This window comes from Gossypium hirsutum, chromosome A07 (assembly GCF_007990345.1).
Source record: "Gossypium hirsutum isolate 1008001.06 chromosome A07, Gossypium_hirsutum_v2.1, whole genome shotgun sequence".
Classification (NCBI taxonomy): Eukaryota; Viridiplantae; Streptophyta; class Magnoliopsida; order Malvales; family Malvaceae; genus Gossypium; species Gossypium hirsutum.
This window is the reverse complement of record NC_053430.1, coordinates 3,809,000-3,825,679: the sequence shown is the minus strand read 5'-3', so window position 1 is coordinate 3,825,679 and position 16,680 is coordinate 3,809,000. Positions and strand designations below refer to the sequence as shown.

The 16,680-nt window shown below is 34.7% G+C and overlaps 2 protein-coding genes across 3 annotated transcripts; one reads left to right on the top strand and one right to left on the bottom strand.

Annotated features, from left to right (window-relative positions):
- Positions 1 to 2,839: 2,839 nt before the first annotated feature.
- LOC107953754 (aberrant root formation protein 4) lies at positions 2,840 to 7,321 on the bottom strand. Of its 2 annotated transcripts, XM_041117232.1 has the most exons (15): positions 7,101 to 7,316; positions 6,439 to 6,719; positions 6,168 to 6,341; positions 5,920 to 6,069; positions 5,778 to 5,850; positions 5,503 to 5,678; positions 5,347 to 5,406; positions 5,089 to 5,224; positions 4,889 to 4,948; positions 4,532 to 4,797; positions 4,375 to 4,446; positions 4,165 to 4,242; positions 3,871 to 4,077; positions 3,657 to 3,708; positions 2,840 to 3,236 (listed from the first exon to the last, which is right to left on the bottom strand). In XM_041117232.1, the coding sequence occupies exons 2-15, from the start codon at positions 6,523 to 6,525 to the stop codon at positions 3,016 to 3,018; spliced, it is 1,812 nt and encodes a 603-aa protein (XP_040973166.1). In that variant the 5' UTR covers positions 6,526 to 6,719; positions 7,101 to 7,316; the 3' UTR covers positions 2,840 to 3,015. The 2 variants fall into 2 exon arrangements, with proteins under 2 accessions (XP_040973166.1, XP_016744640.2); XM_016889151.2 differs by having other exon boundaries at positions 6,439 to 7,321.
- Positions 7,322 to 9,106: 1,785 nt separating this feature from the next.
- LOC121231983 (trafficking protein particle complex II-specific subunit 120 homolog) lies at positions 9,107 to 15,557 on the top strand. The gene is made up of 10 exons (XM_041117231.1): positions 9,107 to 9,730; positions 9,916 to 10,119; positions 10,233 to 10,415; positions 10,960 to 11,069; positions 11,294 to 11,353; positions 11,665 to 11,953; positions 12,105 to 12,397; positions 12,628 to 13,505; positions 14,073 to 15,026; positions 15,118 to 15,557. Exons 1-10 carry the CDS (start codon positions 9,320 to 9,322, stop codon positions 15,336 to 15,338), a joined length of 3,603 nt encoding a protein of 1,200 aa, XP_040973165.1. The 5' UTR covers positions 9,107 to 9,319; the 3' UTR covers positions 15,339 to 15,557.
- The last annotated feature ends 1,123 nt before the right edge of the window (positions 15,558 to 16,680 follow it).

Here is a 16,680-nt window from a genome sequence, read left to right as displayed (position 1 = left end):
TTTGATTCCTGATCCTAGTGACAAAACACAAGGCGAAAGAAAAACGAAACCTCCGATCCTAGTAATTTGATTTCAGATCCAAAGCGACTCAATTGTCCCGGTGAAATAGCATGGCGAACGATTTTTACCGTTCTACGATGGTTAATTAGAGCTTCTAAAATCTGAAATCTTTCTGACGTGGGAATTTCTCCGGAACCTCGTGAGTACAAAAATAATTTATCCCAAGAAAAAGTAAATGTTTTAAATAGGGAGTGCCACTTGTGGAAAATTTAATTGTGGAGTACCACTTAGGATTATATATAATGTATGTGGGAGTTGTGCTATAAATTAGTGAGGGTTAATATTGTTGATTAAACCCATCACCAATCACGTTTTAAGCTTTTCTCTTTTTCAATCATTTTATTATAATGAGATCAGTTAATGTTAAAAATAGCCTAAAATAAAATCCAACTATTATAGAGTGAATGGTTATGTTCAAAATCACTTTATCTAATAACGTGCCTGCTCTACCATATTTTAGTGTTGGGGAGCCATGATTTATAATTCTAACTACTGTAGCCACACCGGTCCTTGGATTCCTCTTAACTTATAACCTTGAATGGTGTGAAAGACTCAAAAATAAAAAATTATTATCGTCCAAGAGTCCGCCTACAAGAGCAGAAATACTATTGCCACCATCATCTATCTTCCTGTTTAGCTAATCTAATGGTGCCAAACCAATTAAATTTAAAAGGTTAAGAACAAATTGTTGTAGTTATATAATTAATTCCACCAACTTTGATAATGATAGTTTAGCTTGAGGAATTTGCTCGCCACCTTGAGGAATTTATTCGTTAATAATTGACTGCAATTAATTTCTTTTTTCTAAATTAACATTTTCTTGAAAATCTTTAGAGAAGTGAAATGAGTTAAAATAGAACTCATCTGTACTCACGTCAAGGAGAGCTGGGGGCTTCTTTAAGCATCACCTTTTTTCCAGACATGGATGATGATGAAGCAGCCAAGATAAGCAGAAGAGCCAACTTGCAAAATCGCAACACTCAGCATAGATGACTAGTTTAATAAGCTTGCGTGAGTTCTTTTTAAATATGCTTTAATTCAAAATTTATCATATTTAGATCTTGTTCAAATTTATTTTGATACATGATTTATATAATTAATTCTAGTTTTAAATATTTTAGATGTATCATAATCATAAGCTTTCTTGAACTTGCAACTTTAAAAAAATTATGTTACATCAAGATTCAAGTGCTTGATCTACCTATGTTATCACTGTAAGCAAACATTATAATCAGGGTTAACTTGTGAGATTCAAATCAAAGAAAAAGGGCAGAGTTCTTATCATTGTAAGCAAACATTATCCCCTCATCTACCTACTTTTGCTTGGTTAAAAATTAAACAAAGGCAGTCCAAAAAAACCCAACCAAGCAAACCAGAGCGAGTTGATGATGAAGCAGGATAAGCAGAAGAGAGAACAAAACAAACAAAATAAAATAAAGCTTCAACACAAAACAGATAGAATGAAGAAGAAGGAGAAGAATCAATATTTCACTGAAAACTGATCTGAAAAGTGTTTACAACTGGCTTTATATAGAAAGTGAAAGGAAGTAACTTCCTATTAACTAACAGATAAACGAACTAACCAACTGTATACTGACAAACACACTAATCAACAACCAATTAACTAACTATTGACCAGTCAACATCAGTCAAAGCAATATATTTCAAGATTCACTATGTTTTCCTCCTTCTGTTTGGGAAGAGCTTAGGTGCTCTTCCTGCGCTGATTCAGGTGCATTCTGCTGTGTTTGTGGAAGCTCAAACAAGGATAAATTCAATTGCCTATCGGAGTGTAGTCAATGTTCAATCAGAGTATTTTACTCATCTCACGTTTGTGCTTGACTTGGTAAATTATCATTCTCTAACTCTGTTTTCATGATACACAGGTTATTCTGCTGAAACTATGGTTGAAGATCAAAGTGTAGTCGTTGGTAAGGAATTATGTAACTTGCAATGTAAGGATCTCGGGCTGTCAAGAACTGCTGTTTGGAAAATGGATGTGCAGAATAGTTTAAACAATATTCAAAACTCCCCTTGCTCTGTTAGCAAGGTAAATGTGTACAAGTGTAACAGCAGGAGTGCTTGATCCATCTGTAGAATAACGGGTTCATATGGTTTGTGGGCTCTGGACTCCGGGAACTCGTTGCCCAAATGTCAACACCATGAGTGCTTTTGATGTACCTGGTGTTTCTCGTGGAAAAGAAAATGTGGTAAGTTTAATGATTAAGCAAATATAGAATACCCTGAACAGGCCTGAACTTGCAAATTTGACGTGTATCTTTGGTCATGCATGTCCCATGGAAGAGGTTCTTGCGTACCTTTTCATCCAAAGATGATTTTGTGCGAGGATTATGTGATATACAGCATTCTCTTCTTGAATCATCAACTCTAGGAAAGGAAGGTGTGGATCTATTCATCCCAGCAGGCAAGATGTTTTTGAAGGTGCTGCATCATCATTTCCATCTGCTGCTCCCATGACGGGCAAGTAATAATGTTGAAGAATTTCCATGTGACTTGCGCATGTTTCCTGGTTTTCTCCTCTAGATTATATATTTTAATACTTCCTTTTCGAAAAACAGATCCTGATTTCGTCTTTTAGTTTGAATTACAAATTCAGCTTGATTCAGCTGTTTGAGTCCATCTGATTAAACTTATTTATCTAATAAAATAAAATTGAACTTCCCTGCTTTACTTGAAATTCAGTTATTTATGTCCAATTTGAGTGGGAGTAAGAATCTTAAACACTAATTTAAACCAAATTGAGTTGACTTTTTGGAGCTGTGAAAAAATGTTTAATTGACCATGATCATTCATGGGTACAAGACAGATACTACACAACATCCCACATTGGAACAACAATATTACTGTATTAGCATTGCCTACTTCGATATAATGGCTTCAGATGTTGTGAGGAATTCCCCAATAAATGGCTTGAGCACCAAACACTCAAGCATGCTAGGCTAAATGTTTCAAATTCTCTTCAACGAGTTCAATACACCGATACAAAACCAACTCAATTGGATTCAGAGCACATACGGTGTCAACTGCATGTTGATCAATATCATTCTTATTCGCTGCTGCAATGCCTCCCACAAGCATTCGTAGAGGTAGCAGCCATTCATTATATGCCTTCTGCAAATTGTTCTTGGACCGCAATCCAGTGTAGTTGGTTTTTCCTGTTCCATTTGCCACCAGTCAAAACATAAAAGAGCTATATTATGGTAACTCCAACAGCTTACACAGTAAATATCAAACCATAAAATGGACAAATCTTAAATCTTTTGACAGACTAGGATCTGAGTTTTGGAACCGAGAGCTATAAGAATAGCATTTATTGCAACAACAATCAGATTTCAGTGTTTAAATCATATAGCATTGCTAGCAGTTTGCTGATAAGATGGAGAAAGCTGCAATTAGTGAATGTGTAGTAATTATTTAAAAATCAAACTGCACGGCCACTACTCAAATGGCTACGTAAAGAGGCCAAACTTGGTAACATGGAGATGCTATCTTAATACGAAGACAAGAAATGCACTACAAGCAAGAAGAGAAGCCTTAAGTTCTCAACTCCAATAAACCAGTAACTTATGCTTTACCTGCTGCCTCTGTCATTAATACAAATCTGTACAGGTTAAGGGCAGATAGAACCTACAGAACATCATAAGAAACTGTTAAAACACAGCAAATGCCAAGAGACAAAAGAAATAGCACAATCCAAGCAAGATAATAACACAAATAACCATTCAAATCCTCTAAGCAATATATATCAAATAATTTAAACATAAACAAGCAAAAGATGCAAAGAAATACAGCATCACTATTGTCAGGAAGGATTGGTGGTCCTCCTGTGTCAGGCCTCAAAACTGACTCAACCAATTCAAGGATGCTTGTACTCCAAAATAAAGTGCTTTGACAGGTTTTACTGTCAGCCTCTAATGCTTCATTTTTCTGTAGTGATGTTCTCAGGATACGCTCTCTATGCATTTCCCCTCTAAAAAGATCAAGAAGAATTGCAACCTACATAGAATTATAGGAAACCAATTTAGTTAATATATCCTCAACTAGAATTACATCAAACTATAGAGCATGTACAATGGATTTTACCATAGAGGAAGAGTCACTATTTTTAATTAGAGCTTTTAAAATGTCAAATCTCTGAGAATTTGGAATATCACCCAAAACCTGATAGTTGTAACAAATCAGTAAGGATTTGTAGATACTGAAAATGTGAACTTGGTAAAATAATATATATTTCAATAATCGAAGATATTTATAATTGACTGATCAAGGAACTGTAATATATAAAAACCTCACCCTTTTAAGTGCTTCGAAGGCATTTTTCCTTAGCACTGTATCTGATGCATATATGATAATCATTGTAAGTGCCTGCAAGATTCATTTTGGCCATCAGACTGATAGAAAGCAAGAGAGTGTAAAAGGGATGTATAAAAACAAGAATGAATGAGACTACCTGCAAAGAAGAAAAAAGGCTAGTCATGTAAAGAGAGCAATCATTATGCTCTAACTTATTGGAGATATCTCCACTTGTTATATAAAGCAAGAAATCGACAGTGTATCTCTTAAATTCCCATGGAAGATCAATAGATGCAAATATGTGCTTTAACATGCCAACTGCTTGCCATCTTTTTGTCCGGTTATTTTGAAGTTCTGTCTTAATAGCACCAAAATCAAACTTTGCAGCTTGAGCAAATTCATCATGCTTTTGTGCCCAAACCACTGTATCAATAAACAAAAATCTATGCAGGTTAAAGAAACAGATCACATTTTCTATGGCTGAATGAAGAAATTTGTGCTGCAAAACACAAACCTGAAAGTGATGCACCAAGATAAACATGGGATGAAAAGCTCAAACAATCTTCTTCATCCTCTGTGCAACTCATGATTATGAATTAAATTATAAATGTTAGACATGTTGAGAACAAAAAAAGTTGGAGACCTCATGTAATCTAGTAATTGTTTAGAAAACAACAATAATGATGGATAAATATAGCAACTAATGAACTTTACCTCCAATAACAATGTGAGACATTGTGTCAACACTATATCCAGTTATCAAACCAAGGCCAGATATACCAGAATAAGGAAGGATGCTTGCCAGTCGCAATGCAAAGTGAAGATAATTACGGCTAACTGAAACCAATGCCTGCACATTATGGGGGTATTTTAAGAACAACCAGCATACATAAATCCCAAAAGTAAAATAAATGTTAATATGGATAATTAAACAACTAAATTAGAAGTTAGGTTCAACATAAAAGCACCGACCAAGATTTGCAAGACATATAGACCAAGTAGAGCTCGAAGCTTTTCATTTTCTCCATCCTCCTGTTATAAGGAATCACAAGGAATTATCTGATTCTAATTAGAGAATGAGGTCAATAATCTCAAAATTAGCCTACAATGAAGTCGAGCATCACATACCAATTTTCTACAAACTGTTCGTATAGAGTGAGCATTTACAACAATTCTCTCAAACAAAGTCTCCAGTTCTGTATCTTCATAGTCTGATTCGGTAGAAATGGCTTTGACAACTTTAACAACAACTGGCACTGCAACTTTAATTTGTTCAAAATGGCGCCTCTGAAGGGAAATAAACACTGAAACAATAAAATAACATTCATCAAATATTCAAAAATAATAATTCATAGAGTAACAACGAACAAGTTTAAAATTTGAAGATGAACCAGGTTAATTACCATCTGAAAGTCCACTTATAAGAGGACAAACATATGTAGCAGCTTGAACTGTCTTATTTGGAGAATCTAATGCCTAATACATTAAAATTAAAAAATTAACAAATAGTTATGATTATCAATTACTAGAAAATAAATTACTGACCTCGCAAAGAATCGGAAGCATGTCACGAGGACTACATTTTTCTATAAATCGATGAATAATATTATCAGAAATCTCCAAACACTGAGGCGAAACTCCTGCAAATTTTGAAGCTGACTTTGGCAACTCAAAAGAAAGCGCATCAATATTCTCCTGAGCAAATAATCCATAGATTTTACAATTAAGCTTAACAAAAAAAAAAGAGAGAAAAAGAAACTATTAATTATTAATTAATAAATACACTGATCGACCTGATTTAGAGAAGGCGAGCACAAAAATTCATAAATTCCAGAGAGAATTTTGAATGCATTCTCCTTTGCACCTGGCTCTAGCTCTGAAATGGAAGCGTCTGACACGGAATCGAGAAAGTTGATGAGCTCTGACACTGAGGTTTGAGATTGACTAAAGTTTCCACCGCTTATCGACTACAAAAAGAAGTGCCAACATTAACCTTTTATCGGAAATGTAACTCTTTTGAGGTTGTTTAAAGGAGGAAAATGTGAGGCAGGCTTTATTGCTTACCTTGGAGCATGAAGTTAGCAGTTGATGGAGTTGAAGGAGAGTATTAGCAGAAGAAGATCCGTCGATCGGTGTCTTCTCCGCAGACATGGTATCTTCAAACGTCTCTGCTAAGAGACTCGCTGAGTTTGATTGCTACAAAAGCAAAGCCGTTGATGCTACTGGGCTCTGTTCTTCGTTACCCGGACTCGGCAATATAGGGTGCAGTACCCGAGTCGACACGATCCGACACGGGATATGGTTCAGATCCGGAAAAAACCAGCTGACACGGCGGTGGGTGAGAACTGAGATGAGAAGAGAAAGAAAAAAAAAACCTGATTTGCAGAGAAGAGACAGAAGATACGAGCGATAGTAGGAGGAAGATGATGATCGAAGAAAGAGAGAAGTTTCAAATAAATGAATAATAAAAGGTAAACTACAAAAATGGTCACCAGACTATTAGTAAATTTCTTTTTGGGTCATTTAACTTTAAAAATTTACAAAATGGTCACTCGATTTATATTTTTGTTTTTTAGTCCAAAATCGTTCAAACACTGACGGCTGCGGACGAGGCCGTCGATTTGAATTTTGGCATGTATTTTGCAGTTTTGACAGATAAAATTTCATGTTATTTTGAGACTAAAAATTAAACAAAAAAAAAACAAAAAAAACCATGGCAGCTTCACCAGTTCTTTCTGTTTCTATCACCGGCGGCACCATCTAACCCTTTTCTTCCAGGACAGCTTCACTGATTCTTTTTTGGCTCTTCCGTTTTCCATTGCCCTCCTCAGCAAGGATTTGAGTTGAATCAATTGATGATCTCTCTTTCACATCTCCTCCTCAATTGTCATTCTTGTATGGTCGGAAGATAGGACTTGAACCTGTTAATTTGTGAGTCGATATAAATCGGTTAAACCGAGCTAAAAACATTAGTAGGACTAATGGTCTCTATTTTAATATTTATAAATTTTTAATAATTTTAAATATATAAAAAAAATAATGTTTTTTGTTTTTTTTTGCTACATGATAATTTTTAATATTTTTTAAAAGAAAAAATAATTTTAACAGATTAGCTAATAACAGAAATGTCAACTTCGAGAAAAATAGTTTAGGTAATATTTTTCACTAAAAAATGTTTAGCTAATAAAATGAGAAAAGTACATAGTTTAAGGATCATTTAAAAAAATATAGTCTTAATGGTTTTAATAATTGTTTTACTAACATAGATTCTGGAAAAAAAAATAGTTTAGATACCAGTTGGGACAAAAATAAACAATTTAGGTATCAAGATGGGAAAATGAGTATAGTTTAGGTACCAATTTGTGAGCTAATCATATAATATATACTATAAATTTTATCACACATGTATGTAGGTGGAAATCACATATTTAGAATATAGCAGTGTGTATAAAAATAACATATACAAAATAATAAAACGTATGTTTTGAAACTAATTAATAATAATACATTAAATATGTACAACATTAAAATGAAAAGAATTAGATTAAATTATGAGTAAAACGAAATTTAAATACAAAAATATATCAAATTCAAATTACTAAATGAATACAATTGTTCATAATGTTGTTATGATCAATCTCATGATGGTGTCGACTTAATTTGTGAGACTAATTTAATCAACAACATTATCGTATCCATGTGAAAATATGTATTTAAAATACATACGTGCTCAATCAACAACATTTTATTAAAATAGAACTTTGGTTGAATGGTAAAGTTAGTTTTTTTATTGCTATGTAAACAATATAGGTTTAATCTAATCACATATAAAATTTTTATTGTTTTTAAATTAAAAGGTTAAAATACATTTGAATAATATGACTTATTTTAATTACGGAATGACACTTTTATAATTTTTATAATTGAATTGGTGTTTTGTTAACTCGTGACAACAATTCAATTTAGAGTTTAAATATAATTGATGGAGATAATAAAATATTCATAATAAAATAAAAATGTATAAAAAAATCAAAATAAATGTTTGGTTAAGTGGTAAATATAATGTTTTAGCAATGTGATGGGTGTAGGTTCAAATATCTTTATATGCATATTTTTTATTATTTTTTATACTGCTAATAAAATCTCTGACTAAGTTAGTTGGGCAATAATTCGATTAGAGAAATTATAAAACGACGGTCCATATTTAATATAAAATTTTATTATATACGTATAGTGAAGTTTGAATACGTGCCAAATGCATTAAAAAACCTTTAAATTTATTACTCAACCAAAATTTTATTTTAATTTATTTATACATTTTAATTTTATTATGTACAGTTATTATCACCATCAACCGTATATCTATTTATACTTACAATTAATAAAATTATTTGCTGAGTTAATATCATGACTCAACCGAGCACCACTTTAATTAGAAAAATTATAAAAATAATCTTTCATGTTTAAAATAAGATATGTTATTCAAAAATGTTTTAATCTTTTTTATTGTTTAAAAAATCAATAAAAAATTACATACTATTCAATATGAATCGGACTACTAATTTTGTCATAAACTAAAGCTATATTTTAATATAATACTTACATTTTAATTGTGTTTTAAGTATGAAAATTTCACGAATAATGTGTAAAATAATTATTTTGAGCTTACAATAATTTTACTATTTTTAATGAATTATTATAATTATGCATATAATATATTACATATTGATATGTAGATGTAATATTAAGAGAAATTATCATTTTATGAGAATTGAGATTAAAAAATACAAAATAATTTAATGAACTCAACGAAACTCGAAATTACAATCCCATTTCCCAATCTGATTCTTACTGGGCCACTCACCCTCACTGGAACGATTGGAATGCTCCTAATCTGAAACGCCCAACTCCACTCTACTATCCCTACGCTCCGATCTCACAAAAAATGGAACCCGATGTAAGCATCGAGACCTCCTGCATGATCCGGATCGCCGTCCTTCCAATCGGCGATGTACCTTCTACTCTCCTTCGGGACTACCACTCCATGCTGCTGCGTCATTGCACCATCCCTCTCTCCACCATCAGCTCCTTCTACACGGAGCATCAGAAATCCCCTTTCGCTCACCAGCCTTGGGAAACCGGCTCGCTCCGGTTCAAGTTGGTGTTGGGCGGTGCGCCGCCCAGCCCATGGGAAGATTTCCAGCCTCATCGCAAGATCCTCGGCGTAATCGGCATCTGCCACTGTCCTTCCTCGCCAGATCTTGATCTCGTCATCGATCAATTCAATGCCGCCTGGAGAGGTTACTCTTCTGTTCTCGTTCAACGCTGCTTCGCCTTTTCTCCTGGCGATTCTCAAGTGAGTTATCTGAATTGGGGTTTTCGTTTACTTAATTATACCTTACACTTTTAAGTTGTAATTATTGGTAATTTGCTGAAGGAATGATGTGATTTGTGTTTCTCAAACCTTTCATTTTTCGTGAAAAACTAGAACAAAATCGAGCTGTTAGTGATTCCGTGGTCCATTTTTGTTTTCTGTTGCAGCTGGAAGACACTAAGAAGAGAGAAAACTTGGTTTTGTTTCCTCCTTCAGACCGTTCGGCGCAGGAACTTCACTTACAGACAATGATGCAGGATATCTCTGCTTCATTATTGATGGAATTCGAGAAGTGGGTTCTTCAAGCAGAATCAGCTGGAACTATTTTGAAGACGCCTTTGGATTCTCAAGCAACTCTTAGCTCTGAGGAGGTTTATGTTTAGGTGTCCTAGGCATTTGAATCTGTGCGTTTATATGTTGTTTGTTAGCATGACTTGGGAACTTTCTACTTAATGAGTTTGTTTTGATAAAAATAATAATGCAGGTGATCAAGGCCAAAAAACGGAGACTTGCTCGTGCACAGAAGACAATAGGGGATTACTGTTTGTTAGCAGGATCACCTGTCGATGCAAATGCTCATTATTCAACTGCGCTTGAACTCGCAAGGTTGACTGCTGACTACTTCTGGTATGCTGGGGCATTGGAGGGTAGCGTTTGTGCCTTATTGGTAATTGTGGCCTCTGAACCAAACTCATCTGCTATTTGCAATATTTCTATGAGCCCTTAAACATGATTGGCTTATTTAAAATTCATAGATGTGCATGAATAGAAACTAATGGATAAGGCCGGTTGCTCTGTTTCTGAAATTCATCATACAATTGTTTGCTCTCTCAAAAAAGTCACTATTAGGAAGTGTGTTTTCAAGTTCAGCTCCTACAATTTTTCAAAGAGGGATAAGTGAGGAATGTCTCTAAATTCTTTAAGTCAGTGTTGGTGCTGCGACTCATGTCCAGTGATCAGCTTTAGTTGTGGTTTATCATATTTAAATTGATGATGGTTTATTTCCCAATTGAGGGTCTATTGCATGTGTAGGGACCAATTTTTCATCCTTCAATGCTTCTCTATTTTTTATTTTTCACCAGGGCGGGTGGGGATGGGGTTCAGATGTGTTTGCATGTTAATGGCAAGTTTGCAGGTGATAATATAGAGCAAACATCTATGAATATGATTTCTTCTTCTACCATGTATTTATTTGTTTTTCTTGTCATCAGGTTGATCGAATGGGCCAGAAGGATATAGCTATAGAAGATGAGGTTAGGTATCGCTATAATAGTGTTATTGTGCATTATAGGAAATCCTTCATTCAAGAGAATGCTCAGAGGTACATGTCCATTTATTCCTCTCATTTCAGTTACAAATATTTCTAGAATGCTTGTTCTTTATGTTGTAGCCTTTTTATGATGTACCTTAACTTTTTTCAGTCTAATCTTATGAACTGCTGAAAAAAGTATTTAACTTATGAACATTTTTTTATTTTAAAAAAGTAAAGTTTTCTGTCCGTCTTTAACCTTTTGAATACTAACAGTTTTAATTTTTTAAATGCAGAGTTTCACCGCTTACCTTTGAACTTGAAGCTACTTTGAAATTGGCCAGGTTTCTATGCAGGTATATTTCAATGCTTAATGCCATTATCATCTCATCGGGCTTGCTTGTAAACAGAACGAGAACTAGTTTCCTCAATGCTTGTTACAATTATATTTTTCTATATATTGACAATTTGGATGTATCATTATCATTGTCCTCTTATTTACTCTTGTCTGTGGTGTTCCTTAAGAAGTCATAAGATAGAGGCACTTTTACGTCTGATCCTGTCTAAATTCCTAGATCTTGTCATAGTTTCTAAGTTAAACTCTGTTTGAAATGCTTAAATGTTTTCTTAATGAAAAATTTTTGAACCTTTTTCTGGTTTATTATAGGAGAGAACTGGCTAAGGAGGTTGCAGAGTTGTTAACCAGTGCTGCTGATGGTGCAAAGTCTTTGATTGATGCGAGCGACAAACTCATATTATTTGTTGAAATAGCTCGTTTATTTGGTACTCTTGGTTATCAACGAAAAGCTGCCTTTTTCTCAAGGCAGGTAGCTCAGTTGTATCTACAACAAGAAAATAGATTTGCTGCTATTAGTGCCATGCAAGTGTTGGCAATGACCACGAAAGCATATCGTGTTCAGAGTAGAACATCCATCTCAAACCAGTCTCTTTCCAATGTGAGTATAGAAGAATGGAGGAAATTATGTAGCACACATTTTATATGTTAATTATAACATTTTATAAAGTTAACGCTGTCTAATTGAAATTGTTCTCTCTTTGTAAAGTGTCATATTATAACAACCTGTGCTACTGTTTCTTTTATTGAAGGAAACTGAAACAGGTCATGTTGATAGTGGAAAAATGCATCATCAATCAGTAGTTTCACTGTTTGAGTCTCAATGGAGCACCTTGCAGATGGTTGTGCTGAGAGAGATATTACTATCTGCTGTTCGTGCAGGAGATCCTCTTGCTGCCTGGAGTGCAGCAGCAAGGCTACTAAGATCTTATTACCCTCTAATCACACCTGCTGGGCAAAATGGCCTTGCTAGGGCGTTGACAAATTCAGCTGAAAGGTTGCCGTCGGGAACTCGATGTGCTGACCCTGCCTTACCCTTCATAAGGTCTGTCTCACTGCTTTAAAATCATCTAGATTTTGTAGGAGAAATTTATTTCCTTACTCTAGTTGTCAGTTCCTGGGATGCTATGTAGTCTCTTTAATTTTTGCTTAGGCATTTTGCATGGTTTCCCCTTCTGTCAAGATTTTCTTTTACTAAAATCAAAGAAACCGTTAACTACAACTTTCTTTAATACCTTGGTATTCCGAAATGTTCATGGTTGTATATAAATGCAGGTTATATTCATTTCCTCTTCATCCCTCGCAAATGGATATTGTAAAACGCAATCCAGCAAGAGAAGATTGGTGGGCAGGATCTGCTCCTTCAGGACCTTTTATCTATACACCATTCAGCAAGGGAGAGTCAAATGATAATAGCAAGCAAGAGTTGATTTGGATTGTTGGTGAACCTGTCCAGGTCTTTGTGGAGTTAGCTAACCCTTGTGGGTTTGATTTAAGTGTTGATAGCATCTATCTCTCAGTGCAGTCAGGGAATTTTGATGCTTTTCCCCTTAGTGTGGATCTCCCACCTAATTCTTCCCAGGTGATCACATTGTCTGGAATCCCAACATCTATTGGGCCAGTGGTGATTCGAGGATGCACTGTTCACTGTTTTGGTGTAATTACTGAACATCGTTTTAAGGATGTCGATAATTTGCTTCTTGGAGCAGCACAAGGACTTGTTCTTTCTGACCCTTTCCGTTGTTGTGGTTCACCAAGACTGAGAAGTGTATCTGTACCGAGTGTTTCTGTAATACCTCCATTGCCATTATTAGTGTCACATGTTGTAGGTGGTGATGGTGCCATCATTCTATATGAAGGTGAAATACGAGATGTATGGATAAATCTAGCTAATGCTGGCACGGTTCCAATTGAGCAGGTGCACATTTCACTGTCTGGAAAAAACCAAGATTCTGTAATCTCAATTGCTTATGAAAATTTAAAATCTGCTCTCCCATTGAAACCTGGAGCAGAAGTAACCATACCTGTGACCTTGAAAGGTTGGCGACTTTTCTTGGGTGAGAGTGATACTGCAGCTGGTAAGAATGCATTTGGAAGCATGGGTAGAACCTTGAAGGATGGAAGCAGCCCCTCATTGTTGATCCATTATGCAGGTATTTGTTGTAAAATTCATATGTGCAGCTATTCAACGTCTTGCATAATATTCACTCACATAACTCACATAATAAATTGTGGGATTTTTGGGTTTCAAAAATACCTTCTAGGGATACCTGTTGTACTGTTGGATCGGATCAATTGATAATTAATGACTTCCCTTATAAGGTTAAAGTGCCAGCAGCTATGATACATATCAAGGTCCATCTGCAGTAAATCATACATGGTTGTAATTAAAAAAAAAAAACTGTAGTACTTTCTGAGTCTTCTCAAGTGATTTTTAGAACTGATAATTTAGTTTGTGTATTAAGGTGGAAGTATATCCATTTAGTTCAACCCTTTTAAGGAATGAAAATTGGCAAAATTTTGTGCCGAGTTTCAAGAACTTGATCACTGGAGCCGGTGTTGCCACGTTTGGATGCTTTACATAACAAAGGTCATGCGACTTAGATGACCAATACCTTCTCTATTACAATTATTATTGAATTGCATGTAACTATGGCATTGAACTCTCTTAAAGATCTTTATCCACTAAGCCTTGCTTAAATTCATCATTCTCTTCTCAGGGCCACTAGGAGATGCTCAAGATATTGAAACAAACAAATCCTCTGTGCCCCCGGGAAGGCGTCTCATTGTTCCATTACAAATCTGTGTTCTGCAAGGTTTGTCTTTTGTGAAAGCTCGTCTACTTTCTATGGAGATTCCTGCACATGTCGGTGAGAGTCCTTCCAGTTTAGCTAACTTGGATAGCAAGCCTTTTGGTGAAGCTGTTGGCTATAGTAAGATTGACAGATTGGTGAAGATTGATCCCTTTAGAGGAAGCTGGGGATTACGTTTTCTTGAACTAGAGTTGTCTAATCCAACTGATGTTGTATTTGATATTAGTGTCTCTGTTCAATTGGAAACGTCAGGCAATGAGGACAACCTTTCTGTTGACTGTGCTGCTGAATATGGTTATCCTAAAACAAGAATTGACAGGGACCATTTTGCAAGGGTATTAATACCATTAGAGCATTTTAAGTTACCTTTTCTTGATGGTTCAATTTTTTCAAAGGATTTGCAGTCTGATGGGTCTACTGCTGGTAGAAATTCTAATTTTTCAGAAAGGAATACAAAGGCTGAACTAAATGCTTCCATTAAGAACCTTATTTCCAGAATTAAAGTCCAGTGGCAATCAGGACGCAACAGCTCTGGAGAACTGAATTGCAAGGATGCTATACAAGCTGCTCTTCAGTCTTCCGTCATGGATGTGCTATTGCCAGATCCCCTAACTTTTGGCTTCAGGCTTGCTAGAAATGGTTCTGAAAATGCTGCGAAACTTGATTTACCAAAAGAATCTGATACAAGTATCCAGCACATTTCATCAAAGAATTCTGTAATTGCGCATGATATGACTCCCTTTGAAGTCCTGGTCAGGAATAACACCAAGGAAACCATCAAGATGAATCTTAGTGTTACATGCCGAGATGTAGCTGGAGCAAATTCTGTTGAGGGCGCAAAGGCTACCGTCATATGGGCTGGTTAGTTACTTCCATTTTATGTTATATCATTCTGTGGCAGTTCCATATCTGATGTATTGATTTTCTTTACATGGCTATAATTTGTTATCAGGTGTTCTAAGTGGAATCACCATGGAAGTTCCTCCACTTGAAGAAACCAAACATGGTTTCTCCTTGTACTTTCTTGTCCCAGGTGAGTACACCTTGGTTGCAGCTGCTGTAATTGATGATGCCAATGACGTTTTAAGAGCTAGAGCAAAAAGTGAATCATCTGATGAGCCTATTTTCTGTCGAGGTCCTCCGTTCCATGTCCATGTCAATGGGACTGCATGATCAAATATTCCTCACACACACAAAGTAAACATTGTGCTTTGTTTTACTTCTTTGACCGTTTCCCAAACCTACATCCCCTTCCACTCCAATACAAAAAATTCTTTGGTCTGCTCTACAAAAACTAGGGATTTAGTAGTGCATATAAATCAAGATAATATGCTTTGTTCTGAGATGATTGCTTATTATTATCTATCTATTAACGTGTTGTGATTGGTGTTATACATTTGTATGTATATGATGTTCCCATTCCAATTCCTTGTTTACTTAATCCTCAAAATATGGTTTACAAGTATATCCATTATTTGGTGGGGGAACTCTTATCTAAGTTTTAATCAATATCTATCACTTAATTATTATTATTTTTTAAATTACCATTTATTAGTATTTATGTATGTACTACAACTATGGTTTTACCCACATTATGGGTCTTAGAATCTACTTATATATGAAAGTCTTTGTTCAGAAGTTGGATGATTGGGTAGCATCAAGAGTTCGAGTAAAAAGCGTAATAAAGCATTATAATAAAATTAACAAGGGAAGTTTTTTTAAAATCCATTTAAGATCCCATCTGTTCTTTTCCATGTTATTTGTTAACGAAGTAAGTTTTTTTTAATAGTAATTTTCGCACTATGAGTAAAAAGTTTATTTAACATATATGCTTTAAGATAGTTGTTAGTACAAATTTGAACATACAATTATAATCTTTTAAGAAAATAAAACTTATTTAAAATAAACAAAAAATTTACATTCTCTTTGTCACAAACAAATCATGTAACTAATTTATAACTAACCAATGTTTAAAACATATGAAAAAAAACTAAACTAAAGTGTTTTTTAGTACTAGATTAAAGCTAAAATGTAAAATTGTAACAAAAACAGATTCTCGAACTTTGTTACATCAAACTTTTTGTAATTTCTTAGGTATCAATCATTATAGAATTTTTTTTTAAAAAAATAAGCAGAAGGGTTAGAGATTGTTGAATTAAAATCTGAGGTAAACAAAATCAAAATTTTAAGCACAAATAGGTTATGGAGAAGTGGAGAGTGTTGGCTTTGGTGGTGGGGAATGGGGTCTGATTCTCCCATTTGGGAAAGAAAGAAAGGAATCACTGTGGTTGAAAATGAACCCTTCAAACAAATGTGAAATTCGTGTGTGTACATGATTCAAACACCTATGGAAACTGATAGGGACTGACAAGACTCAATAATAACAAAATCTCCAACAACTTACAAGTTTATTCATTCACTTAGACTTTAAGAAATACCATGTTTAAATATGAATTATCGTATACTATCGACTACTTTTCTTTTATGTTGAATATATAAAAAAAATCTTAAAAAA

What these genes read in the sequence shown, in the direction of transcription:
- LOC107953754 (XM_016889151.2), bottom strand. Translation starts at nt 6,525, where the DNA reads ATGTCTGCGGAGAAGACACCGATCGACGGATCTTCTTCTGCTAATACT. An exon ending in TCTTGGTGCATCACTTTCAG is followed by an intron (nt 4,798 to 4,888) that starts GTTTGTGTTTTG and finishes TTATTGATACAG; the next exon opens with TGGTTTGGGCACAAAAGCAT. An exon ending in GCCTTTTTTCTTCTTTGCAG is followed by an intron (nt 4,447 to 4,531) that starts GTAGTCTCATTC and finishes TGAATCTTGCAG; the next exon opens with GCACTTACAATGATTATCAT.
- LOC121231983 (XM_041117231.1), top strand. Translation starts at nt 9,320, where the DNA reads ATGGAACCCGATGTAAGCATCGAGACCTCCTGCATGATCCGGATCGCC. An exon ending in CAACTCTTAGCTCTGAGGAG is followed by an intron (nt 10,120 to 10,232) that starts GTTTATGTTTAG and finishes ATAATAATGCAG; the next exon opens with GTGATCAAGGCCAAAAAACG. An exon ending in GTAGCGTTTGTGCCTTATTG is followed by an intron (nt 10,416 to 10,959) that starts GTAATTGTGGCC and finishes TCTTGTCATCAG; the next exon opens with GTTGATCGAATGGGCCAGAA.